Source organism: Peromyscus leucopus, chromosome 10 (assembly GCF_004664715.2).
Source record: "Peromyscus leucopus breed LL Stock chromosome 10, UCI_PerLeu_2.1, whole genome shotgun sequence".
In the NCBI taxonomy this organism is placed as follows: Eukaryota; Metazoa; Chordata; class Mammalia; order Rodentia; family Cricetidae; genus Peromyscus; species Peromyscus leucopus.
In genome coordinates this window covers 32,284,926-32,312,591 of record NC_051071.1, presented here as the reverse complement: position 1 = coordinate 32,312,591, position 27,666 = coordinate 32,284,926, and the positions used below count along the sequence as shown (strand labels likewise).

The following is a 27,666-nucleotide window of genomic DNA, read 5'->3' as shown; positions in this document are numbered from 1 at the left end:
ATGAGCTTTACTCTTGAAATACAGCTTGTGCCCTGGATACCACACCAAAGCCTGTTATGTCTTGTTTAATTGTTACTATAAAATGGAGTTTAAAAGCATCACACAAATTTAATTTTCCCTCTCCTTCAAAGCACATTATAGCAGCATTATGTTTAAAATATTTGGCATTTCAAAAGTGGCAGTTTAAAGTAGTTTGATGATAGTGTTTGCATAAGTGTTCTTTGTGAAGAACCAGATATACAAGATTCTCAAATTCTTTATAGTACTTTGGAGACAGCTCATTCTTTTTTTCATTTTTCTTTGGAAAAATGCTACCACATTACAGGATCATAGGAAGTTGTTTACCTAGTGACTTTCTACAATACTTAATAACAAAAGATTTCTTACCAGTGCACCAGGGACATTTATGCTTATTGAACTGGTACATAGTTTAAATAAGTTAAAGCATTTGTACATTAAAAAAATCAGATTTCATAGACCTTTTACATGGAATGTCAAAATCAAAGAGGGAACACTAGGAAGGAACTAACAGGAGCCTTAATGCACGAATAGCAAATATGAGCATGTGTGCCATTAACAATGCCTTGTAGATCTAATAATCTGCCTGAGTATATGCTTGCTGACTTAAAGCAGTATAACCTGTTTGGTTCCTTTTTCAAATGATGCTGTTTATACTACAAAGTGAGTATTGTTTTTCCTATGACGCCTTTGTAAGAGGAAGTCAATTCTGTGTTCATTATTGTAGCTGCCACTGATGAAGTATGATCTGGGCCATGATAGTTTAACCCTACGGGTTCTTAACAAGTTCAACATCCCCATGTTACCTCTAATACGTGTTATTTCCTTTTCACATGTTGCAAGCAGGAAGGAATTAACTTCAGGCACTGGCTTTTACTTGTGTGATTATCATTTCTTACTGCCTTGCTCATGTAGCCTTAATGTTAAAGATTTTCTTTTTTATTTCAGAAGCGGAAGTGTCAGAACACTCCACAGGTATAACCCATCTTCCTCCTGAGGTAATGCTGTCCATTTTCAGTTATCTTAATCCTCAAGAATTGTGTCGATGCAGTCAAGTCAGCACTAAGTGGTCTCAGCTGGCAAAAACAGGATCTTTGTGGAAACATCTTTACCCTGTTCATTGGGCCAGAGGTAGGTAAATGGGACTTTCAATTTGTTTAAAAAATATTTCAGTCTGCCTTTCTAGACAGATAACAGCCATTAATCTGTAATGCCAGGGAAGGGAAACTTTGAGGGTTTGGCCAAAAACCAGATTTTATAGTTGATGTGGTTTTAGTATATATTTTAGAAGAGCTAGCAATGGTGAAGTGTTTGTGAGTAAACTATATAATTGCTACTGTTTCCTTTAGAATAACTAGGAAAAAATATGTCAGACAGAGTGTAAAAAACACTGGTAAAATGTTGATAATTGTTCATGATAAAAAATGGGTACACAGATTCATTATATTATATCTTCGTATATGTGACTATGGTTAGAATTTTTCAATAGTAAAAGTTTAAAGTAAATGTAATTGATTTTTAGAACTGTTAAATAATTAGATTATTTAAGTATTTTAAACATAGACTCAGTTCTATAAAATATGAAGGGTGAGATACATACAGTTCTTGTTTGGTCATGGCTTTAAGTAACCAACTCTGGTTTTGTCTTTAACATAGCTTTTTACAATGGTGGCTAATGTAATGTTCTTTAAATTACATTAATTTCATTGTGCTAAGTTACTTTCACATCTGAATGTAGAGAAACTTTTCTTCTCATGTGCATGTAAAAGAGTCATGAAATATTTACAGCTGTCGTGCACTACATTGTTTTGTTGCTGAATTAAAATAGTGTCTTAAGTATCCATTTAAAATTCTTATAAGTTATATACTATCCCCTTATAGGACATTTTGCAATGGAAATACATATTTCTTAACAAAATTTTGACTTTTAAATTATGAGTCTTATTGAAAAACAGTTTATTTGGTAAAAAGTCAGATTCTTACTATATAGCCTGCCTGGCTTGCCTGGAGCTCAGAGAGATCCACCTGTCTCTTCCTTTGCCAGCACTATGTTTTGAAAAGTGTTCTTAATCTATTGGCTAAACTGACCTCATAATCTGTATCCTCCTGCATCACACTCCTTAGTGCTGGAATTAGAGGCACCTCCTGAGGCAGTTTTAAAATAAGATGTTCTTAGATATTTAGTGGTTTTGGAGTGATCAGAATTATTATTTTTGTATGGATTAATTTTTTCATATTACTTGTCAGATAGTAAAATTTGAGTAAAAAATCAAATAATGCATATGAATAAGTCAGCTTTTTCTTCAGCTGTTTTTAATGAAGAATTAAGACAGATCCAAATGATGGTGTGAATACCATTAAAGGTGATAATGCTGTTGATTTCATGAAGACACTGCATCTTAAATATGCTACTTCACTTTTTTCTGTTTTTAACATATTTAGACCAAACCTTTGGTTAAAAATTCTTTTTGTTTATAATATTTTTGTCCCTGTCAGGGATATTTACAGTATGGAGCCACCTTTGCTTGTCCTAGTTCTGGTTATTATACCATCATCTAGTGCAGTGGTTCTTAATCTGTGGGTCTTACCCCTTTGTGAGTCTCATCAGATATTTACATTGTGATTCATAACAGTAGCAAAATTACAGTTATGAAGTAGCAATGAAAATAATTTTATGGTTGGGGGTCACCACAACATGAGGAACTATATTAAAGGGCTGAAGCATTAGGAAGGTTGAGAACCAACTTGTCTGGTGGGTAGAGGCCTAGATTGCTGCTAAGCACCTTGTAATCCATAGGTTAGCAACTCAAGTCAAAGAATTACCCAGCCTTAGACGTCAGTGGTGTCTAGGTTGAGAAACCCTATGTAATCTTAAGAATTTAATAAATTGATGTTATTGTCTCTATCTTCATGAACATGTAATACATTTACTGTAATTGTAGTATCTGTACATTTATTGTTTCACTTTACATCAGTGTGCCCGCGTGCCCCTTGATTTCTGTTCCTACCTACTTGTGCACTGCTGGCCAGTCACTACAGAATACTTCATTAGTTGTCATCAGAATGAGGCTATTACTGTATCCAAAGTGAAGTTACTGTAGGAAAGAAAAGATAGGCCATCTCCAGTCTTTTTTTTAAAATTGCACCTAGAGATACTGATAATTATTTTCTTAGAAACTGAGTTATGATCATTAAGCTTATTTCTTAAAAAGGGTATCATTGAAAACTTTTCCAAAAGAAAAGATACATGGCAAGTGTACAGCAAACTATGTAAGCTTTTGAAGTTCTTTTTCTTTAGTTTTAGAGAAAGGTTACTCTGGGAAATACTATTGGTTAGTAATGACTACTATTAATTGAACTCATGTAGTCATAATTATTTTTGTATGTTTTAAATTGAATCCTTTGCTTATATATGTGTAGTTTTAAAGAATATTTCTAAAAGTAGCCATTGCCTGAAGTTCAGATGTGAATAGGATATTCTTTCTTATAATGACTTTATATCTAATTTGATTTTGTTCCTCTTGTTTATTCACTGTATAGGTGACTGGTATAGTGGTCCTGCCACTGAACTTGATACTGAGCCTGATGAGGAATGGGTGAGAAGTAGGAAAGATGAAAGTCGTGCTTTTCAGGAATGGGATGAAGACGCCGATATAGATGAATCTGGTATTTCATGCTTGGAATGAAAATTATTACATGATGTTTAAATAATTGACATTCTAGTTCATAATTATTAGGTCTCAAAAAGTTCAGGTATTTTATGTTTTCTAAAGACTTTTAAAAAGCCTACTTCTCTGAAGAATTTGAAGGAACAACAAGTTAAATTTAGAATTTCTTGTTAGAAGTATTTTTTAAAATAGAGTGGTTTCTCTTGTGTTTTTATATTAAAATAGCAAAGTCAGAAAATGATGGCTGTTTTTATGTAGGAATAAACTTCATTATAGTACTTCACAGCTTACAATATATGATTTAGGATTTCAGTTAATCAGTTCATCAGCATTTATTGAGTCATCTGTGGTTGAGGGGAGATAGGATGATGTTTCATCTGTAAAGTCATGTAATTTGCCTCAAGATTATTGTAGAGTTAAGAAATAATATGTATGAGAGGCAGGATTGGTGTAGCTTAGGGTAGAGCACTTGTATAACATTGTAAATCCCTGGGTTTAGTCTCCAGCACTACAGAAAAAAAAATCATTTGTGAAGATTGTGTTGCACAGTTTTGGGGTCCCCCCCCATTAAGTACTGTAAGAGGGAGAGTTTGAGAGTAGATAAAAATTGATCCCTACTGTTAAATAAATAGAAGTAAGGGAGAATTTAGAATACATAGTTCTTCCTTCAAGGTACATAGTGAAAAATCCTGTAATAGAGATGCATAGATGATGCTTGGGAATATAGAGGAGGAAGGCAGATTCTTTCTTAGATACTATTTTACATAGTATTTTCTAAAAGATCATAAAACAGTGAAAAATTTATAAATGAGAAATTTTAAGAAGTTTCTGTTTACAGAGCTAAAATAAGTAAGCTGGTTTGGTCGATGATCTATGTTGAGAATAAGAACTACAGTGATTTTACTTGGCAGAAACTGGGTTTCAGATAGTCATGAGTTGAAGAGGGCACATTTTGGTATAGTTTCAGGAGTTTGAAAATTTGTTTAAGAAGGAAGAGATCTGTTTTCATTAGCTTCAATCATATGCTTACCTGTGGCAGGCAGTGGAGTGTATATTTTAGATTTTATAGTAAACAAAGCACACCTAGGTAGGGAGGGCCATGGGGGAAAAGAATGAATTAGGAATAAAAGTGTGGTAGAATAAATAAAAAGTGTGGTTTGCTGAAGTGATTTTTTTTTAGTGATAGTGTCCAAGTACAGGACATTTAATACCAAGTTAAGGTATTTATAAAATACTTGAAAAAATATTTAGCTGTTACTCTTTTCACATAGATTCCTTTTTAGCTACTATATTCTATTTTATTTTAAATAAATCTTTAATATATTAAGGTGCTTTGTGCTTAGATAATTCAGGTTAGGAGTTTAGGTAAGTATACTAAAGATAGGATCCTGAAAAGTGATAGAGATTTTAGGTCCATTTATAGTTTGCTTTTCTTTTTATAAAATTGGAGTTGTAGAAATTTTTGTTTTCCTTAATATTGGGGCTTAAACTCAGGCCTTCACCCATCCTGTGAAAACACTGTTTGTCAAACTAAAGCTGTAGTTTGCTTGTTTGTTGTTAGAGAGGTATAACTTGTTATAAACATTCAAGCTCTATAGAAATTGCTAAATCAAGTGCAAAAGGCCATGCTCATGTTTAACTTTTTATGAGTGAAAGTGTCTTCTTTTGCTTGAAGATTCATGATGATAAGATTAATGGAGTTGTTTCACATCTCTTCTAGCTCTGTATCCTTTCAATTAGGTAGAATAACTGATGCTACCTTTAAGAATCTATAGATGATTTATTCCTTTGTAACAAATTGTAGTCTCTTGAAGAATTTTTACAGTTCTTTGACTATTCAGAATTCTCTTCAGAACTTTTTCTTGTTGTCTGAAGGTGAAATTGCTTGAAAAAGGGAGTTTGAGGGCAGCATAGAGTATTTCCTATCTAGTATTTGATGCATCCTTTGGGTGGCCTACTTACAATGGTGTATCTAGTTCTTAGATGTTTGAATTCATTTTACAGAAGAGTCTGCAGAGGAATCGATTGCTATCAGCATTGCACAAATGGAAAAACGTTTACTCCATGGCTTAATTCATAATGTTCTGCCATATGTTGGTACCTCTGTAAAAACTTTAGTGTTAGCATACAGCTCTGCAGTCTCCAGCAAAATGGTATGTACAAATGAATACTAGCTTGAGTATTAAGAAAAATAGCAGTGAGACAACTTTGGTTTGCTTATTGATATTTATTTAAGAGGGAAAGAACAGAGTGTCTTCCCATGGGTAGGTGTACACTGCTTGCTTTCATATAATTTCATTTCTTAGAGTATTCTTTGTAGCTTAGGAATCATTGCCTGTGCTATAGATGATGGAACTGAAATTAGGCAGGTAATCATTTATTTGGATTTATAGATGTAAAATGGTGAGTCTTAGTTCTATATAGTTTATTATAACATGTAAGGCATGTCAAGATGGACAAGTGAGATGAAACCAATTTTATAAAAGTTAAAGACTTCCTACATAAAATCTCCTTGGGTAGTCCTTAAAAATGCACACTTTTCTGGGTCTAATTTCTAAGACTCTTTAAGAAGATTACTAGAAATTTGAGCTCAGGGACTGGAGAGGTAAATGTCTTGTTTAGTAAAGCACCTTTTGTGCAAGCACAAGGACCTGAGTCTGGATCCCCAGCATGTACAGATATGTGTATAATGGCATGTGTCTGTAACCACAGTGCTGGGGGGCCAGGGGAAATGGTGCAGAGACAGCAGATTCCAGGTGCTCATTGGCAGCTGCACTAGCAGAACCTGTGGCCTTAGAGTTCAGGGAGAGATGATGGAGGAAGACACTGGGGATTAACTTCTGGCCTCCATGTACACCACACAAACCAAAAAGGAATTTCAGCATAGAGTATGTCTATTTTAATGTGTTCTTTGAGGGACTTTTTTTCTTCAGTATGCATATAGACTTAGGAAAAACCAGTGGGTTATATTTAGTATTGTCTGTTGCTTATCTAACTAAAGCTCTATATGTCCTCATAGTGACTTTTCTTTTCTTTCTTAGGTTAGACAGATTTTAGAGCTTTGTCCTAACCTGGAACATCTGGATCTTACCCAGACTGATATTTCTGATTCTGCATTTGACAGGTTATTTATTTTTTAAATATCTAAATATAATAAATTTTGACTATGAAATCAGTAAAAATATTCCCTATTTTCTTGTTTGTATAATCACTGTTTACTCATACTATTTTATATTCCTACTAAATTCCTGCCATGTATAGCTGTAACTTGATAGAACACTCCCAAGTTTTTGCCTCTTGTTCACATATGGCAGCTGATCCAGAACATTGGTACTGCCATCTGTATGTCATGCCTAAGCTTATGAACCTTGCTTTGTAACTGTCTAGATCAATACTACCTGTTTTCAAGGTTTTATTTCAGTTTTTGAGTGCCTTTTGTCAAAGCTCCCTTTTAATTAATGCTTTTTCTAGTTTAGTACCAGTTTGTTCAAGCCATATTCTTTGCAAATGATTCTTTCTTGGAGACTACTAGTTTTCTTTTTGTTTTAGCTTCCTGTTTCTTCCAATTCTGAAATATCTTATTTCAGAGGAAGAGAGAGATTCTTCTACTCATTTCTACAGTTTGTTTCTTCTATGTCTTCATTATGCAGTAGTTACTTTTTTTTCATGTGTATGCTGCCTTTCCTCTACTGCTTACTTTTAGAACAGGAAACTTAAGTCTCTTCCATTCATGTCTTTCTCTCATCCTATCCTCTATTTGGTTAGCAATGATACTTGTTTTTTAATTACTTGCCTTAGTATCTTTTTTGTATTCCTAGCACTAAAAATATTCCCTGATGATAAAAATTCCAGCAATGTTTAAGTGATGATTTTGTATTTAAAATAATTCTAAGACTTCTCTGTGTGTATGTATGTGTGTTTGTATGTGTGTGTATGTGTGTGTGTGTGTAGTTTAATGCTTTTGAGGAATTTTAACAGTCTTGCTCCCTCTTGTAGTTGGTCTTGGCTTGGCTGCTGCCAGAATCTTCGGCATCTTGATCTGTCTGGATGTGAAAAAATCACAGATATGGCTCTAGAGAAGATTTCTAGAGCTCTTGGAGTTCTGACATCTCATCAGAGTGGCTTTTTGAAAAGTGCAGGCAAGGCTACTTCAACTCCATGGACAAATAAAGACATTACCATGCAATCCCCCAAGCAGTATGCCTGTCTGCACAATTTAACTGACAAAGGAGTTGGTGAAGAAATAGACAATGAGCACACTTGGACTAAACCTGTGTCTTCTGAAAGTTTCACTTCTCCTTATGTGTGGATGCTAGATGCTGAAGATTTGGCTGATATTGAAGATGCTGTAGAATGGAGGCACAGAAATGTTGAAAGTCTCTGTGTAATGGAAACAGCCTCCAACTTTGGTTGTTCCTCATCTGGTTGTTACAGTAAGGACTTTGTGGGATTAAGGACTAGTGTCTGTTGGCAGCAGCATTGTGCTTCTCCAGCCTTTGCATATTGTGGCCATTCATTCTGTTGCACAGGGACAGCTCTAAGGACTATGTCTACACTCCCAGCGACTTCTGCAATGTGTAGAAAAGCATTAAGGACTACATTGCCCAGGGGAAAAGACTTAATTTATTTTGGGAGTGAAAAGTCTGACCAAGAGACTGGACGAGTACTTTTGTTTCTCAGTCTATCTGGATGTTATCAGATCACAGACCATGGTCTCAGGTGAGTGATCAGTTCCAGTTGTTAAGAAATGGGCATATTCTTATTCTCAGATGGAATATTATATTTTAATCTCAGTTTTTTTACTTGATTTATTTAAGCAAGTGACTTATTTGTTAAAAGTGTGGGAGCAATAGTGTTTCTGATCCAACATGAAGTTTCATTTTAGTTCAAATACATTGTGAAATAAGAAAGAATATACATTTAGAAGTTTAATTGCTTAGTAATTGACCATATTACATTTTTGTAATACATTTTGGTGGGTAGATGTATAGGTTATCGTTTCAAGGACATTACAGAAGTAAATTTTATATTGAGGACTTTGGAAAGCATGTCTGTTAGAGTTTGGTGTGATTTTTATAGCTGTGAAGTGCCAGTGACCCAAATTGCTGTTGATCTGTATCCACTTGTTGTTGAGACAATCTCAGTAAGTAGCCTTGACTGGTCTGCTACTTGCCTTGTAGACCAGTCTGGCTTTGAACTCACAGAGATCCACCCAGCTCTGCCTCCTAGGTGCTGAGATTAAAGACAACACTTGCTGCTATTTTGAGCTAAGGTCTCACTCTCTCCCAGCTGCCCTCATACTTGCTGCAATCCTATTCCCAGCACCTACATGGGAGCTTATGAGAGTTTGAAACCTTCTGTACCTCTAGTTCTAGGTGACCTAGTACAGTGCTCTCTTCTGTGCTCTGCAGGTACCAGGTATTGACTTGGTGCAGACATACATGCAGGCACACCACATCCAATTTTGGCACTGCTGGAGATCAAACCTAGAGCTTTGTGTATGCTAGGCAAGAACACTAGCAGCTTAGTAGTATCCCAGCCCTATAAGTACAATCTTTAGCATAGTATGCTAATTGCCTCTATCTTCTGCCCCCACTTTTTTCAGTGGAGAGAAAAGAGGGGGTAAAGTGTTCAATATCTCTGAGTGACTGAGAGGCAGATCTCCTCAGCAGCGAGGTCTTCCATATGCTGTGGGACCCACTTAGAGCTGTTAGGTTATGAATATTCTTTTTCTTTTTAGGTTTATTTTTAATTATGTGTATATATACATGTTTCTGCATTTGTACATATGTGGAGGTGTCTGCTGAGGTTTGAGGCAGTGGGTCTTCTGAACCTGGAGTTATGGTTGGTTATGAACTGCCTGATATGGGTGCTGGGAACAGAACTTGGGGCCACTGGAAGGACAGTAAGTCAGTCCTCTTAATCTCTGAGTCATCTCTCCAGCCACAGTTATATAATGTTAGAGGCAGTAAATGCAGAAACATACACCTACATACATAATTCAAAATAAGCTGAAATGGAGCCAAATACTTTAGTATTTCATGTATTTTTGATGCTATTGTAAATGGAATTGCTTTCTTAATTCCTTTGTTAGATTGTTCATTGCTAGTATATAGAAAATAATTTGGTTTTGAGATGAGTTTTCCTCAAAACTCTCCTCCAGCTTCCTAACTTCTGGGATAGGTATATGCCCCCATAATGGGCAAATGTTTAAAACTGGAATTGATTTTTGTGTGTTGTTTTGTTTACTCTATTTTTTTGAACTTGTTATTGTTAACTGTGTTTTGTATGTGATTTTTTTTTTCCTTTTTCCCTGTATTAATGAGAGAACCCAGGACTATGCACATGACAGACAAGCGCTCTTCAGTTGCGCTATACTCCTAAGTTAGTATGTGAATTCTTTAAGGCTTTCTACATAGAATGTCATTTATAAACAGATCATTTTGATTATAACTTTCCTGTTTGGATGCCTTTGCTTCATTTTGTTTACCCAGTTGATCAGACTAAATTTACAGTGTTAACTAACATAAGTAGAAATGACAGTACTATTTCAGTGATTGTAGCTGTGTAATAAGTTTAGAAATAGAGATTTGTCTTACAACTTGTGTTATTTAAGATTGTTTGGCTCTCTGAAATCTCCTGATAACAAATATGAATATTAAAGGTAGCTGCTTTCCTGAAAAGCCCACCCACCATGAGTCACAAAAGATGCACCTAGAGCTCCCTGTCAGGCACCTCTACAGAAGAATTTTCTCATCCTCCACAATTAGTTCCTGTTTGTGTGATGTGAGGAAAGGGCCTTGTGAATCCTGAGCTGAATCTTTTAGTGTGGTGAACTTCCTGAGCCAGTAAGTTTTATGAATTGACTTGAGTCTTCTGAGCTTCTGGCTCTAAGAGAGGCTGTTTCCATTTAGGAAAAATAGTATACAACACCCCTTCCTAGAACTCTCTGATTCTGCCTGTACCCACACCCTTGATGCCTCTCTGTTTTGGAGGGGCTGATAAAGAAATCTGATTATTTTCCTCCATTTATGGCTGAGTGTTCATTATACCACCTGCTACAGCAGCAGCTCTCACTTAATCTCAGCAGCTTGACAAATTCTGAGTCTCTGAAAACTGATTAAAAAAGTTGTCCTCCATGACTGAGATTGACAGCCACAGTAATCTGTGGGCACAAATGCAAATGTTTAATAGAATGTAGTTTGTAGGCACCTTACATTTATTTAAACAAAACTGTAGTAGTGGCATCCCTGGCTGACAAAGTATAGAGAGGTAGCCCATTTTGGGTACTGTGACTTTTAAGAGTGTCTTTCTCTCTATGTGTAAGGTGCCTTTCTTCAAACTGTTTTGTCTTTTTTTTTTTTTTTTTTTTTTTTGTGGAGGCATGTAGGTGGGAGAATGTCCTACTTAGGGTTTTATTGCTGTGAAGAGACACTATGACCACAGCAACTCTTATAAAGGAAAACATTTAATTGGGGCTGGCTTACAGTTGAGAGGTTTAGTCTATTATTATGGCAGGACATGGTGACATGCAGGTCAACATGGTGGTGGAGAAGGAGCTGAGAGTTCTGCATCTTGATCTACAGTCATCAGGAGACTGTGTGCCACAAGTCAAGCTATATTGGGTGTAGCTTGAGTATATGAGACATCAAAGCCCATCCCCACAGTGACACACTTCCTCCAACAAGGCCATACCTCCTAGTAGTGCCACTCCCTGTGGGCCAAGCATTCAAACACATGACTCCATGGGGGCCACTCCTAATTCCAACTACCACAGGGAGTAAGGGATTGATTTCTACCCAGAATCCCAGGTAGTCCAGGCTGACTTCAGATTTACTATGTATCCAAAACTGGATTTGAATTCCCAATGATCCCGAATTTTCTCTCTCAAGTGCTCAGATTATAGACCTATGCCACCATTCCCATCTCATTCAAACTCTATTGTTTTACACTATTCTTCCAGATGCTTTTTAAAATCTGTTAGACACTCAGTGTAGCAACACACAGTGAAACTCTTTCACAGAAGCTGTAAGCATCTCTGAAGGCCCACTGCCATTCATTCTAACTAAGTGCTATTTGGTCATGGAATGCAGCAGCTAAAAGTAAGTTCACATATAGCGTGAAAATATTCCACTGTGTGTCAGTTGTTTCATCAGAAATACAATGCTGAGTACTAGAGCATGGATATATGAGGTATTACTTTATTTAAGCTGTGGGTATCTACATTCTTCATAAGTCACCCTGCTTCCTCCTGGAGCGCTGCTGTAGAGATGCTGGGTATCTTGCCACCTCCCATGGGGTTGGCAGGGCAAGCTTATGTTGCTTGCTCTGGCTCAGGATAGGATAAGGGGGAGCAGAGTTGTGCACTTGCATCCCAGGCTTGCCACTCGAGCCTGATTCGGGCTATTACAGGCTCCAGGAGAGTAACATACCCATTGCCTCTCAATGGGCCATACTTGGCTGCTCAACGGCCCTGAGTTGAGTGAATAATCTTGACCTTCAGTATACTTCATGTAGGGGAGAAATTACAAAGCTTACTATAGGGGGGGTAACTGTCCCTAAAACAGCATAATCTTCTTCATTCATACCACTTTGTCATTTATTCCTTCTTTCACCCCTTTGATGAGCCACTATTCACGCACCAAAACCTTCCAGAGACCTGCTGCACAGCATTTGACTTTGACATGTCAGACTAGAAAGAGATGCCATATTCAGAATGTAGGTTCTGAGAGCAGCTATTCTGAGCTAGGATTGCAGAAACCTGTGTGATGCTTGAGTCTTGGAAGGGGGTCAATCTCTGAGGCAGACTTGGCCAAAAAACTGGTGTCTAGGGCTGGAGAGATGGCTCAGTGATTAAGAGCACTTGCTGCTTTTGTGTTCAATGTCCAAACCTACTCACGTGCCTCTGTAACTTCAGTTCCAGAGGATGTGATGCCCTCTTCTGGCCTCCAAAGGCAAATCACCCATATATATAAAATTAAACAATAAAACCAAAACTCCGAGGCACCTGTCAGCACCATAGGCCTAGGGGCCTAGGTTTTAGTTTCCACAGGAGACAGTGTGCCATCTCAATCTGGGAATAGTAATATGAATGCTTAACATGACCAAGGCACCATTTTCTCTGGAGACAGGGTACTACTTTGCCCAAGGTATGGGGCATAATCATGGTGACAAGGGCATCCTTTGGAATTCAGAATCATGGGCCACCAGCAGGGGTGACTCTAATCACAAAGCCTTAGGGATAGAAGGATGCCATCAATACTTCCCTCTGGAGCAGGGCATGTTCCAGCAGTTGTTTTTGGTTCCAAAAATGATATAATGTAGTTGCTGCTTGGATAGGAGATGGTACACAGTATTGGCTCCCTCTGTGGCATATCACAGCTGTGTGGTCTCTAGTTAGCTCTGTCAGCTCTGTTTAATACTTATGAGGACTTTAAGTGTTCTGGGTGGCAATGGGGTTGCTGGAGGTCCTTAATTTCCCTTTACCTACAATAAGAAAGTCATCCAGGTTGCTGGTTGTGGATTTGGCTGTGGAGATGAGATATTCTCTTTCATTCTGTATGAGGCTGCTCTGAGCTCTGCAGTCTGCAGAGTTTCTGGCATACTGGTCCTTTTCCTTGTGTTGGTTTCATCCAAGTGTAGTTTTTATTGTTTTTCTTGCTGTCTTTTGGGTAGGGGCTAATGGTTATGGGGCATTTAGTTGGCTATCTTGCTGACATCTCAAAACTCTTAAAGTTGCTGTTTACTAGTTCTACCATCTGTATCATTTATTGCTGTGTTTCTATTGACTAATGCATTTCTTCCTCCCAGATTAATATTTAACAGTTTTTTGTTGGGTACTAAATAATTTGAATTATATATTGTTGAATTTGGGACTTTGTTTTATTCTTCAGTAATTATTCCCTTTGAATCACGATTGTTTGCATCAGTTCTATAAATTGCACATTTTTCTGTGGCTTTTTCTTCTCTTTGTATGCTTTATTAGTTGTTTAAGCGCACCTTTCCCTGGTTGAGGGCAGAATTTGTTTATTATTCGTCTTTTTTGTTATTTCAGCTTGCTTCTGGTGTACTTAGGTATTTGTGACAAGACACAGATGAGGGAGATCTTTCTAGAATACGTTTTCTTGCTGTTTGTTACTATACCTCTTAGTCTTTCATTGATTTATACTACCTTTGGTTAAAGCCAATTTTATAGCCCTTGCTTTTAACCTTTGTAATTTTGATATCTCTGATTTTTACTACTCTCATTCTTTCCCCTAAAAGATACACACACACACACACACACACACACACACACACACACACACACACATACACATAGCCATTCATGCACATACACATGCCACTTTACCCCAAATAGCTGTTTTCTCATTTTTTTATGGTACTGTCTTCTTGTCTTTATTAATTGAATTTTCTCTTTGTAACATAGTACTACAGTCTAAATTCTGCTTATTATTTCTCTAATAGCATATGCCATTATGCCATTATGCCATTATGTGAAACCTTTTTTGACCTCTCAAAACCTTTCTGTGTATTTCCATAATGTGGTATTATAATTGCTTGTTTGTATTTATAGTTGTTTGTTTTCCCACTAAGGGCCAGTAAAGCCAGTGACTATACAGATTGTTGATTTAGGCATACTTTTAATAGAAACATTTTACATTTCATTCCATTTGTTTTGCATTCAGACACCATTTGAGCTCTTTTAGACTACCTTTTGAAAGATACATTTTTTTTTATTGTGAATTGCTAAAGTTCCTAGACTTTATGAATTAGTGAATTTTAAGTATTTTCTTCCTTTAAAGACCTTTCTTGGGCCAGTTAATCCCAGCACTTAGGAGGCTTGGGCAAAAGAATTTTGAATTCCAGACCATCCTTGGCTCTGTGAGTTCAAGGTCAGCTTAGACTTTATAGTGAGACTCTGTCTAAAAAAAATTCCCTCATTCCTGTCAAATCACATAGATTCTGAGCTACTACCATTGTTAACCTGTCTATAGAGATGGCAAAATGGTGTGGAAAATTCTTTAAAATTAGAATATAAGATAAAATAGATTTAAAACATGCCCTTTCCAATCCTTACCATTCAGTGTTCTCCCTGAGTATCAATATTCCCATAGTCCTGGCTAGATGTGGTGGCATATGCCTGCAATCCTAGCTCTTAGGATTAAGTAGTAGATGGAGAACTGCTGCTCCTTGACAATCTGTTTTGCATAGTGACTTCTAGGCTAATCAGTACTATCTAGAAAAAATGTCTCAGAAAACAACAAAAATTCATAGTTCTTTCTCATTTCCATAATAGTTTATTTACTTCTGACATTGGTTCCTAATTTATTAAGCTGCATTAATTTTAAAACTAAATTTGGTATATTAGTTTCTTATCTCTTCTGTTTCCAGTTGTCCCATTTTTTCATGTTTTAATAACTTAATTATTGCATAGAAATTTGACATTCTCAATTCTTGATATATTTTAATCTCTGTTGTGGTTTTATACTTGAATGTGATGTTAGGTTTTCTTTTTAAACACTGAAGTGAATTTACATACTATTAAATTTATCATCACTTTACCCTTTTAATATATCTCCATCATCCCCCAAATAAAAGCCCATACTTACAACTAGTTACTCCAGTTCTTTGTCCTCAGTTGCTGGCAGCCAATGCATCTACCAAGCATCTCTGTGGGTTTACCTATTGTTAAATAGCAGTATTTAATGTTTGCTTTTTTCTACATATTGTAATATGTTTAAAGGTCATGCAGACCATAACATGTCTGTACTTCATAGCTGTATAACATTTAATTGTATGGATATACCAAATTTTGTTTATCCATTCATCAGAAAGCATTTGGGGTGTTTTTGCTTTTTGTCTGATGTGACTAATGCTGCTGTGGACATTTATATGCTAGTTTTGGTATAAACATGTTTTCAGTTCTCTTGTATGTGTAGGAATTATTTGGTTGTTGGGGGCACAGAGGTCCTTGTACTCACAGAGAAGCACTAAGAGAACCAGGAATGTTATACAGTAGTGTCTCCTCAATGGAGGGATAAAAATCAAATACCTGCATTCCATCCAAAAAACTCGGAGTGAATTTTGTTAATGACCTGGTGACCTTTCTGCTATCTATGGAGGCAGACCTCATCCAAATTGCCCAGAATGATTATCTGAGACTCTCCTGTCCCTAGACCATTACCCATCCTTAGGGGAGATGTTATAGGTACTTTATGGCCTGCTGACCTCTATGCTATCAAATCAGAGACCATACTAGATTCTAGGTCTTTTAGCTTCAGACACCACCCTCATGGTCACATGTACTTTGTAAAAGAGTTTCTATGTAGTCACACTTTAAGCTTTATTGTGCACCTGAAATTGGACTGATAGTTGCCTGGAAACCTTTTCCCAAATTATACTGTGTTTTAAATATGCTGACAATGAACTGCCTGGCTTTAGACTCCTTGAAGTGGTTGACGATGTCAATGTGCACTGGATTTTCATTCTTATCTCTTCAGTGGTTTGGTTCACTTCCCTGTCTGATACCTGCAGGAAGGACCCCCCTCACTAGATTATGTGAGGAACTCCAGAACTAGCAATTAGGTTTCAGACTTCAGGAATTTTCTTGATAATTTTTACTCTCTTAGACAGTGTGGTGGGAGAATGGACAGTACATCTCTAGGTCTCAGTGTTTCTTCATGTGAGAATTGAGTTACTATAATGTTCTTACAAAGAAAGATGTGTGTGTTTATTTACTGGAGTTTTTAGGAAAAATCTAGAACAGTTTTTTGAGTCAGATATATTTCTGCCTAAGGATGGGTCAGTTATTGGTGTTTTATAAAAATTTTTAATTGAGAGATCTGTAAAATGTTGATCTAGTAGGCCATTGCAATATTAAAATTTTCAAAGTTTAGTATTTCCTGACTGTCACATTATTTCTCTTGCAGGGTTTTGACTCTGGGAGGAGGGCTGCCTTACTTGGAGCACCTTAATCTCTCTGGCTGTCTTACTGTAACTGGTGCGGGGCTGCAGGATTTGGTCTCAGCATGTCCTTCCCTAAATGATGAATACTTCTACTACTGTGACAACATTAACGGTAATACCGCCTTTTAACAGAGAGATACTTTGAAGAATGCATTTACAATTTTTTTTTTGGCAGTTCTAATAATTTTTATGGTTTTTATTTGCTTTCCTAGATTTCCAATTGCACAAATTGTTTTGCTTTCAGGTTTACTCCTTTAAATTTAATAAAATGATTTGGTTCTCTAAGGTTATAAAATCAAAATACTACACATTTTTACTTATTTCTTTCTTATTCATTCTAACAGACTTTTTGGCATGTAAGAGTTTAGATCATTTTAAAATGACAAGTTGTTATAGAATACTAAGATTATTTTAAGATTTTGTGACTTCTGCTGTAGTATTCTAGCACTCACCATTAACAATTTAAGAGTGTTGATTTTCTAGACACACTGATTTTGTAGGAATGACAGGCTCATTTTTCTCACAGCACTGCTTTATCCAGTGTGGTAGATAGACAAAGGAAGACTGGTAATAGGAACTCCTCAGGAGCCCTGTGTCTTGTTTCATATTAATCTCCCTCAAGACTGAGGAGAGTAGATTATGCAGTATTGAGAAAAGACTGAGATGCCTTAGGCATGACCAGAATTCCTATACTGTTTTAGAAGTTGATTCCTGATCTCTGAACCAATTTGACAGTCACGAAGAAGGAGTTGGGGATATAGCTGTTTGAAAGAGTGCTTGCTTAGCATGCATGAAACTCTGGTTTGAGCCTCAGCACCACATAAAACCAAGAGTAGTGGCTTGCGCTTGTAATTAATGCCAGCAGCATTCAGGAGGTAGTGTCAGGAATTCAAGGACATCCCTTGCTTCAAGTCCAGCTTGGGTTATGTGAGACCCCATCTTAAAAAACCCACCTCTCCTCTTCTCTCTCTCTCTCTCTCTCTCTCTCTCTCTCTCTCTCTCTCTCTCTCTCTCTCTCTCACACACACACACACACACACACACACACACACACACTCACACACACACACACAGTTAAACATGCCTCTCCCCCCCTTTTAAAAGTCTATTGGTTAGAACATGCATTTTCAAATTACATTTGAATTGTTTTTTAGGCATTTGATCGTGTTTAGTAGAAACTGAATTGTTCAGAAGCATAATAAAACTGCTCCTTAGTTATTAATAAACAAAACAAATCATCCTGTATTCATAACTAGAAACAAATTTAAACAGCTCCATTCTATTATATACCTATCTTACACTGCATACTGTTGTTTTTGAGAGCCCAGTTATTCTTAAATGAGAGGGAAGATCAGAGTTTATCTCAGGGAGAAAATTGACAGGAGCCAGGGAAACTAAAGAGAAGAAAAACATTTTAGCATGCAGAGAAGTTAGAAAATTTCCTGTTGCTTGGGATTTAGATTTTTCTTAAAATAAATGAGACTAGAGATCTCAGCTCTTTTATTTCTGGAAGAGCTGACATGTTCTTAACAAAAGCAACTTGGTAGTATCTTTGCTTTCTCTTGCTGGCAGTGGAAAAAAAATGAATGTTTTTTTTTCGGGGGGGGGGGGGTTGTACCTACCTGTACAGAGGAAAACAAAAGGATGTTCATGAATGGAAGTTTTTGTTTGTTATTAAAAATAAAGCCATAGGGGACTGGACAGATGACTTAGTGGTTATGTGGATGACTCATGGTTCTTATAGAGTACCAGAGTTTGGTTCCCAACAGACACATTGGGTGGCTCACAACTGCCTGTAGCTCCAGCTCCATGGGATCCAACAGTCTATCTGGCTTCTGTGGCCAATGCACTCATATGCACATATACTTATACACAGACATGTAATCTGAAAGAATAAAAATAAATACAGCTTTTAAAAAGAAAGTTTCCAAAGGCTTATAGGATGCATTTTAAGACAAATTAATATATAATTTTTAAATAAAATATTTTATTTGAATGTTTAAGACAAATTAATATATAATTTTTAAATAAAATATTTTATTTGAATGTTACATTTAAATTGCCTATATAATTTCAGTATAGGTTGTATTTGGAAACATCTCATAACCTAATTTGTTTTGTTTAGTAGATATAGATGCTTTGGTGGAAAGTATTGAGTTTTAATTCAATTTTATTATCTGCCTACTTGTTTTGTACTTAAGTGTTTTTAAACTTCTTGAAAAATATTTAGGTGAAAAAGTTAAGTGCTTAAAATCTTTTGTACTTTCTCAATATTATTTTTATCTTAATCTGTTTTGAATATATACTGTTGGCATTCCAAAGGAGCTATTTACTCCTTTGTTAAAAGTAATTTTTATTTCTAATTTTCAGTAGAAAATTTTAGTTGAGAGATCTGATTTTTTTTTTTAAAGTTTTGGAAGGTATTTACAGTACTTGAAATAATACTAAATTTCCTTTTTTAACTTGATAGAGCATGATTTGAAAGAAATGGAAATCCTTTAAAGTTTACAGGGTGACTTCTCATATGCTTTCTAGGATTCTTGGTAGTTGCTCTTAAAGCAATAATTTGAGTCAGTTTTTTTTTGTTTTGTTTTGTTTTGTTTTTTGTAAAAGAACATATGGACAACTTAAAAGCTGCTAAAATTGTACCCAGATGTAAAAGGTAACACCATTGGCATAGTACAGGAAATACTTGGTGAAGGTTTAGGAGCCCTCATTTTTATTTTGGAAAGTAGTTACGATCTAGTACATGATTCAGAGTAATGAGAAAGCATACATATTTGAAAGGAACATTTAATTTAAAACGTACTTTGTTAAATAAAATCTACGTAATTACTGCATTATTAGCTATAAGAATTTAATGCTGATAAATGTTATTCATAGATTATATTAAATAGTGAATGAAAAGGAAGAATGGCCTGCATCTAAGCACTGGCAGACATTGGGGAAGGTGTTAGCCATCAGCTATTCCATTTCTACTTTGAGCAAGATACTGTACTAAGCTCTGATGCCAAACACACACTCTGATTTTCTGAATGATTCTCCATGATTTTTAAATTGTTACTTGACTTGGATATTCAAGATGTCTTAGCCATAATATTTACATAAGTGTTTATCATTAAAGTAGTTGTTCTATGGCCTAGTTTTGAGCTCTGAAGAACATTTGAACAATGTTAGTAAACTTTCTTGTGCTGCTTTGCATTTCAGTTTGTGCATAATTTAGCAGTTAAGATAGATTAGCTCATAGTTCTGGAGGTGACAGTCTCAGATGATTTGCTCTCTTATGTTTCTAATTTAAGTTAAAAAGGAATTAAAGGTAAGTGAAGGTAAGTGAAGACATACAGCATGAGTAATATATAGTACTTAAAACTGAGGAAAAACATCATTTTTATAAACAGAATTATCTACCTCTGTAGTTCTTTTCATCTAAATATAAAATACATAGTATTCTTTGCTTTAACAATTAGGAGATTTCACCTTTTACTTTTCTATATTCTTACTATAATTTAGCCTGATATATTAACTGTTTGGCTAAGTCAGATATTTAAAGGGAAGTAATTGAATTGTTAGTCTACTGGGAGAATGGTATCCTTGACCACTTGTACTGTTGAGGCCCCTTTCACTATTTTCCTTTAAAAACCAGTTTAGTACTATTTCTAGCTTTGATTGTTTTTTTTTTTCCCCAGGCCTTTTAATAATACTGAATTTTATATGGAATTTCCTACAGAATTCAGTATAATATTTCTTCTTTACCTTTCTGTCACTAAAAATAAAAGCTACTTGGGAAGCTAGGGCACAAAGATTTCTTGAACCTAGAAGTTTACAGCCGGCATGGAAGATAAAAGGCTTTGGGTCTTAAAACAGAGAAACACAAAAAAGTGTGTGTGTGTGTGTGTGTGTGTGTGTGTGTGTGTGTGTGTGTTGTATGAATAATGTATGTGGTCTTTTATTTGGGAAATTAAAAAATGCCATTCTTCCACAGTTGCTGAGAGTAGAATTATGTACCAATAAATGATAGATAGGTATAGTTTGTTAAGATTCAGCAGTCTGAGCATTAATTAGATTGTCAGGGAATTAGTAAAAAGACATCAGATGTGTGGTGGCAAAGCAGTACTGTGTAAGGGTGAAGCAAGCTAAGCAGTGTGTGGTTGAGGATTGACTTGTGTATAGGAAAACTGGAAGTATGTTACAAAGAAAAACTTGGTCAAAGATTGACAGTGCGAAGAATTTCTAAACTTAGAATTTTTTACCAGGGCATTTCTAACAATTATAAATCTGTACTAAATCCTTTTAATTTTAGCTTTGTGTCCTATTTTAAGGAAAAATAAGAAAAATGCTGTTTTATAGGTTTTTTAAAATAAATTTTAAATATTTAGCATATAACCTAAATAAAAATGGAAGATTTTAATTTTTATTAAATAAAAATGGGCCTATAGTGCTCCAGTTTTACAGAGTACTTTTTAAACCTATAAACATGTGTAATCAGTTTCAATTATACTGAAATTTGAGGCCAATCTTTTTTAATTTACCCTATTTTCCATATTGTATGTCATGTCCATTTCCCCCATTAGAAGCTAATTCCAGGCCTGTCAGTCTTAAATATGTAAACATAAGTGAAATTATAATTGATTGCAAGTCTACACATAAATGTGAAATTCAGTGTTCTTAAAGATAATTTGCCATTTACGTAGTGAAATATATGAACATTATATCTTAGGGACTTTATCCTAAGAAATTCTTCATTTTCTTTAATATGTGCTGTCTTGGGAACAAAAGGAATGCTTAACCTCTGGTGATACATATATTCTATGTTTAGTTGCACCTATTCTGATTTCTGTCTTATAGGGGTGTTAGCATAGTCACCTTCTTTTGCAATTTACTGCTGCTCTTAAAAAGTAGAATGATGTAAATGGACACTGTATTTCTGAGTTAAGCTGGAGATCACAGTGCGATGTTAAGTTCATTAGATACATTCTATATTGAAGTTCTGTTTTGTGTCTTTTTGTTTTGGCCTTTATGCATCATAATTGCAAACTTTGGCTTTCCCAGTGAAAGCATAAAGAACTGCTCCTTAATTCAGTTTGCCAGCTACACTGAGTCTTTGAAATGCTAAAAACAACCCATCTACATTTGTTTTTTCTTATGAAAACCATTTTATTCAGAACACTTTAACTTTTGTGATATTTCTTTGTTACTTTTCTGATTTTTAGCTATGTTCCCGAATAGATCTTTTATCTAGTGTCTGGGTCGCATAGGGCAGCTGGGGTAAAATCCCAGTTATTCCACCAGTGTTTTATTAGTGTTTGTAAGTGAATCACCATTTTATATTCTAGATGTTTAATAATCACTCAGTTTGCATTCAGTTTTGGGAAGTAATTTCATCTAAAGCTACCATTTGTTTTCATTCAGAGTTCTACAAATGCTCAGAGTATGTTATGTACATTGATCTCTGTATAGTGTATTGTTTTAGACTTTGAATATGACATTTATTCTAATTGTTTGTGCTGCATTATTGAGTTGACACAGTTCAGATGGGCTTTTATGCTTTGTGTTAATTATATTTCTAGGAAGGACGCTCAAAGAGTTTGTTTTTATATTATCTAGCAATTTTGTTTCTGTGGATTGTCTCCTTTTCTTCTTGGGTTGTAAGAATCTTGGGGAATTTGTGTTCCATCTTCCATGGAGGATATTTTAGATGAAATCAGACTATTATTGGCAATTTGTGTCTGAATTTTTAATGCTTTTACTGTAAGATTTTACTTGTGTGATGTCAATGAACTGCTAGTAAAACACAGTTTTAGACTAGTTGGCAGAACTGTTTTGCATGAACTCCATGAAGTTCCTCCTTTCACATGTTTTTTACTTTCATACAGGTCCTCATGCTGATACCGCCAGTGGATGCCAGAATTTGCAGTGTGGTTTTCGAGCCTGCTGCCGCTCTGGCGAATGACCCTTGACTTCTGACCTTTGTCTACTTCATTTAGCTGAGCAGGCTTCCTTTCATGCACTTTACTTACAGCACATTTCTTGTGTTAACAACCCCTTTTTGGGTGTGTCTTGATTTGGCCCCATTTCTTACAGTCTCAGAAATTTAATTTAGCAGTGAACTGTATGTACAGTGTTGTTTTTCCTAGCAAAATATATTTTTGTTTTAGAAAGGGATTAGGATTTTTTATTAGGGTGAGAACAGTCTTATTGGTTTCTTTGAAATGAAATGCTTTAAAGACTATCACTAATGCCATGGTATTTAAAGTATTTTTAGATTCTTTTGCATTTTAGTCAGTGGAGGTTATTGGTTCTCTATGTGGAAACACTGTACCAAGTTTTGCAGATCCTTTCTGATACACTTTGTGGAGTTTTATTTTCAAGACTGAACATTTTAGAAATGAATCTCTTTTTTTCCCTAACATTTTCTTTATTTTAACAATTCTCAGGGGCCAATTCAAACACATCTAGAAATGAGATTCTTTAAGATTGTAGAATAAATTGGCCTCTTGGTGTTTGCTCAGTGAGCTAGCAAAAGCACCTGTCTATTTGTATTTGCTTAGACACCTGGTTCCACTACTGTCCCTAAGCTGTTGAATTTGGGAGGGATTTTTAAAAATTCCACAATTGTTTGAAGAAATGTATAAATAAAAATCTACTTTGAGAACTTTACCAAGCAATATCTTGTGTTGTGATTTTATTTTAAATCTGAATTCAGGTTTACTAAATGTTTTGTCTTTTGAGCCTCCATGAAATTATGACTCTGACACATTATCAGTTTTAGATACAATTGAGTTAAATTTTCTTTTTGAAATTAATTGTAATTGCATGCCATGATGAAGAAAATAGTGCCCTGCCTCTTCTTTTCCTTCCTTCTCTTAAGTGCAAAGAAAGCTGTGGAAGGAAGTAATCCTGCAATCAGCTTCTTTGTGGTAAGTATTTCCTGCCTGCTTAGAAAGGAGCAGAGCTGGGGAGACTGACTGTGAAGCAAACGAGTGAAGCATGCCTTAACTAATTGAAACATAGTTGGGAATTCTGGAACACTTTGCAGTTCAACTGACATTTGAATTAAACACTGGAATATCGATTGGCATTCCCTTTGAAGAATCACCCTGTTGTCAAGAGTTTTCATTTTGATTCATTATCATTTGAAAACAAAACCCTACAGATTTGGTATAGGGCTGAGCACGTGTACATGCAGCTAACTTGAACATTTTGAGTTTGTTACCTCTGTGACGAAGTCGAGTCTTGTGGACACTACAGTTAGCTTCCTCCTGTAAATATGTGCAGGAGGAAAAAAACATCTCATTCTCTATGAGAATATGAAAAGAAATTGAGTATAGAGTCAAGTCTAAAGTTTGACTGTTTTGTAAGATATACCGTAGTTGTGTTTTTATTTCTCAAATTGTTAATAAAGCTTATTAGTGAAGTTGATAGCAGGTACCATTTTGAGAAAAAACCTGAAAATTTCCCAGGAATGAGTCTCGAGCAAATGTGTACTTCATTTTTCTCAGTATTAACTTGAAATTGCACAGAACAATGGCTTTGAATCATCATAAGAGTACTTAGGCTTATCATAACCTCAGATAATCAGAAAACAATATAGTTTGTAGGGAGATTTTCCCCCCCTCTGTGGTCTTATGAGGGGAAATGCCTAAGTGTTTAAGAACCTGGCTTAGAGACTATCTTTATTAAATTAATTTTGAACAGCTGGTTTTCTGAAGTTATAAGGAAAGGAAGTTTTTTTTTTTTTAATGTACACATTTTGGTTTTCATTCTTAATATAAGGGGATAGTTTAATATGACACTGTATAATTGGTTTCAATTTTTGGGGATTTTATAATTGTTTTCTTCTGAGAATAAAATGTAGCAGTTGTGTGTACATTGCATCACATACTTGATAAACTTTAGGTGTTAAATGTAAGGCCACTGTTGTGTTTTAGATATGCTAGCCTTTATAAGCTTCACATAGTGCAATGGAATGGTAATATGGTCATTCTCAGTGTAATTATGGGAAAAGTAAATAACTTGCCCGTGGTAACCCAGGATTCGTTCATCTTCTTAACTATGGTGTTACTGTGTCTCTTTGTTATTACTTTGTAACTGTTAAGGGCCAGTCAGGCATCTGTCCCTAAAGAGCTGACTAGAGTAGCAGAGAGGAGACAAACATAATTGCAATGTAATTTGGTAGAAGAATGCCTCAGCTAAAGCAAAGGTGAAAGTTGATAGTCTCTTCTGTCTTTGAAAATGAGAGCTCCATCAGTGCTCTGTAGGAAGTCATTCTTTCACATAGTTCATTCGGTATTAGGAAATGTTCTTGGTTGTCAAAACTTGGTTGAGGAGAACTCAACTGGAGCATCTAGTGGGCAGAGGCCAGATGGACTGTTACACATCTTAAAATTTGTTTTATTAGATTTCTGTTTATGTGTGTTTTGCCTACATGCATGTAATGTATATGCCCCCTGTTTGCATATAGTGTCTGTAGAAGTCAGAAAAGGGCACTGGCGTTAAGGATGATTATGAACTATCATATAAATGCTGGGAATCAAACCTGCAGCACCAAGTGTCCTTAACTGCTGAGCAGTGTCTCCAACCCCTGCTGCCAAACATCTTATAACACATAGGGCAGCGTTTCACAAAGAGCAAATTGAAAAGTCCTGCTTTAGGTATTTCTGTTTGGCATGCATCTTTCCATATCAGTACACATATTTACATATTAATCCCTCACCCCCGTGTGTGTGTGTTCAATGGTACATGCACCTGAGTGTGTGAGTGTGGGGTTATACTAAAACCCAGTAAAGCCACCTTAGAGGCTCAACCTTCATGACCTGATTACCTCTCCAAAATTCTTCTCTTTAAATACTGGGCATGATGGTTTCAGTGTGAGTTGCTAGGGGCAAGGGTATGAGGTAAGACATGGATTTTCAATCTGTAGCCATACCTTAGTTTTTTCTTTTTAAAATCCCTTTTGATATTTAAATACAGTCCTTCCCCCACCCCAGCACTATATTGTTTTGGTGGCTGTGCATGTGTTTAAGTGCTTGCCTTTGTTTTGTATCATACTATTCATTTTATGAGCTAGCCCAACATTTATAAAATCTGATGCTGCAGAGTTGTTCCTTGTCCTGTAGACATGTTGTAAAGAGTTAACTTACTGGGTCTTAGAGTTATAGTTGCCTTTCTGCTGGACAGACAGAAGTGAAGAGTACCAAAGGCAAAGCAAGTGCAGAAGTCTGGAGGCTAGTGCTCATAGACGCTAGTTGTGTTTGGGTCCAAGTGTTATGATGAGACAGACTAATCAAAGTTTTATGGGGCAGTGATGTCACCTTTAATCCCAGCACTTGGGAGGCAGAGGCAGGAAGATCTCTTGAGTTCAAGGCCAACCTGGTCTACTGAGCGAGTTCCAGGACATCCAAGACTATACAGTTTAGAAACTCTTATCTTGAAAAACCAAAGGGGGGGGGGACGAGACACACACAGCTTTATACAGTTTGAAAATAGATAATTTTATTTCATTACTTCAAAATATTTTGATTTCATTATAATTTAAAATGTATATACTAATAGTCTTTAGGTGATATAAAAAACACATAGAAAAATTACCTGTTACGTACAAGGGAAGCGACATAGATCCAAACAGACAAAACGTTCTTGGGATACGGGTGGATATATACAGCTAGAGCAAATTCAACATTAGGGACATCAATGTTATGTACTCCAGTGCTGTACACCGCTTCAATGAGAGGCTTCACTTCGGAATAAGGCATGTGAAGGGGAAAGCCAGAGAACTGAGGAGAAAATGTATTTGTACTTTTTAGTAAATCTTGAAGAAAAAATAGGTTTTCCTTATGTAAATTACATAATTCTTAAGATTGAATCCTTAAGACATGAGATTGTTTCTCTGTTCACTATATGTTAACATAAAAATGAAAGGTTTGGAAGGTTTAATATTTTGTTTTAGTTACTGGAGTATTAATGCATCATTACTAGTCATTCACTGTTCCTATCTCTTGATATGCACGTGGCCCATGGAATTCCACAGACCCAGGTAAAGCTAATCTATGCATTCTACCCCAAACACAAAAATTAGTTTATAGGTTGGGTATGTGATCGCTGTGAGTATCTGAAACTTGGTATGGACAGTGACACACAGATGCCCTCACTTGCTTTGGTCAGTGTGTGCAGATGTGTCTTTTGGACTTGTTCTAGCATTTGTTTCTATGAGTAAAGCCTGCCTGAGGATGTCACCACATGGAGGACGTCAAGGTGGCAAGACTTGCAGAGAATGGAACAGTTTTCGACTGCTAAGACTGATGAATTGAAGACATTGTAATAAGATAGTTATTCTTCATTGGACTCAGTGACTCATCCATTTTTGGCTTCCATACTGTTTATCTTATTGCACTAATTACACTGGGTAATTATTACCCAGATGTAGGATATGACATATAGGACAAACCACCAACAGGTAGTAGACAGAATATATAGTTTATTAGTGGGAACTTTTACTGAAAAACCAATTATTATAAAACCATACTCATAAAACTTAACCAAAAGTGTTTATTTTCACCTTTATGTACCGTTGAGTTTAATGTTTTAGCCTGGTGTTTTTATTTCCTACTTAGGATACATGTCAGAAAGTATTGTTTTTCATAGGATCTTATTGATAAGATAATTACTGAGTTTTAAAACATTTCATCATATTTCTTTTTTGGTGTATGGTACCTTACATATATGCTTCTTGTGTAGGTAGTTTGATCCTCCCAAAGAACTCCTTCGTAACTTCCAGTTTGGGGATGAGGAAACACCACTGGCCATTTTACCATACTTGTGCTTACCCTGTAGTCTCCCAACTGCTTTAGCAGTTCTGCCCTGTGGTCGTCTTCTATATCTTCTCCTTGACTTCTTTCCAGCAGAGGCAAGAAGTGCCGCAGGGTGGAGGTACAGTGCCGGTTCCATCGAGTCAGATGGCGTGGCCTCCAGTCCATGATTTTTTCTTTTAGTATCTTTTCAATCCTGTTCATAA

The 27,666-nt window shown here is 35.9% G+C and overlaps 2 protein-coding genes across 5 annotated transcripts in view; one reads left to right on the top strand and one right to left on the bottom strand.

The window, feature by feature from the left end:
* Positions 1 to 23,320, top strand: part of LOC114709222 (F-box/LRR-repeat protein 5) — a 41,435-nt gene extending 18,115 nt beyond the window's left edge. The window contains exons 5-11 of the mRNA XM_028892930.2: positions 967 to 1,149; positions 3,559 to 3,684; positions 5,691 to 5,839; positions 6,728 to 6,810; positions 7,683 to 8,405; positions 16,619 to 16,767; positions 22,529 to 23,320. Coding sequence (XP_028748763.1) covers positions 967 to 1,149; positions 3,559 to 3,684; positions 5,691 to 5,839; positions 6,728 to 6,810; positions 7,683 to 8,405; positions 16,619 to 16,767; positions 22,529 to 22,605 — 1,490 coding nt within the window. The 3' untranslated portion in view covers positions 22,606 to 23,320. The remainder of the gene's footprint in view (positions 1 to 966; positions 1,150 to 3,558; positions 3,685 to 5,690; positions 5,840 to 6,727; positions 6,811 to 7,682; positions 8,406 to 16,618; positions 16,768 to 22,528) is intronic.
* Positions 23,321 to 26,010: 2,690 nt separating this feature from the next.
* Positions 26,011 to 27,666, bottom strand: part of Cc2d2a (coiled-coil and C2 domain containing 2A) — an 83,741-nt gene continuing 82,085 nt past the window's right edge. For all 4 annotated transcript variants that reach the window (XM_028892928.2, XM_037209003.1, XM_037209004.1 and 1 more), the window contains 2 exons: positions 27,479 to 27,656; positions 26,011 to 26,428 (listed from right to left, as the gene is read on the bottom strand). In XM_028892928.2, coding sequence (XP_028748761.1) covers positions 26,240 to 26,428; positions 27,479 to 27,656 — 367 coding nt within the window. In that variant the 3' untranslated portion in view covers positions 26,011 to 26,239. The remainder of the gene's footprint in view (positions 26,429 to 27,478; positions 27,657 to 27,666) is intronic.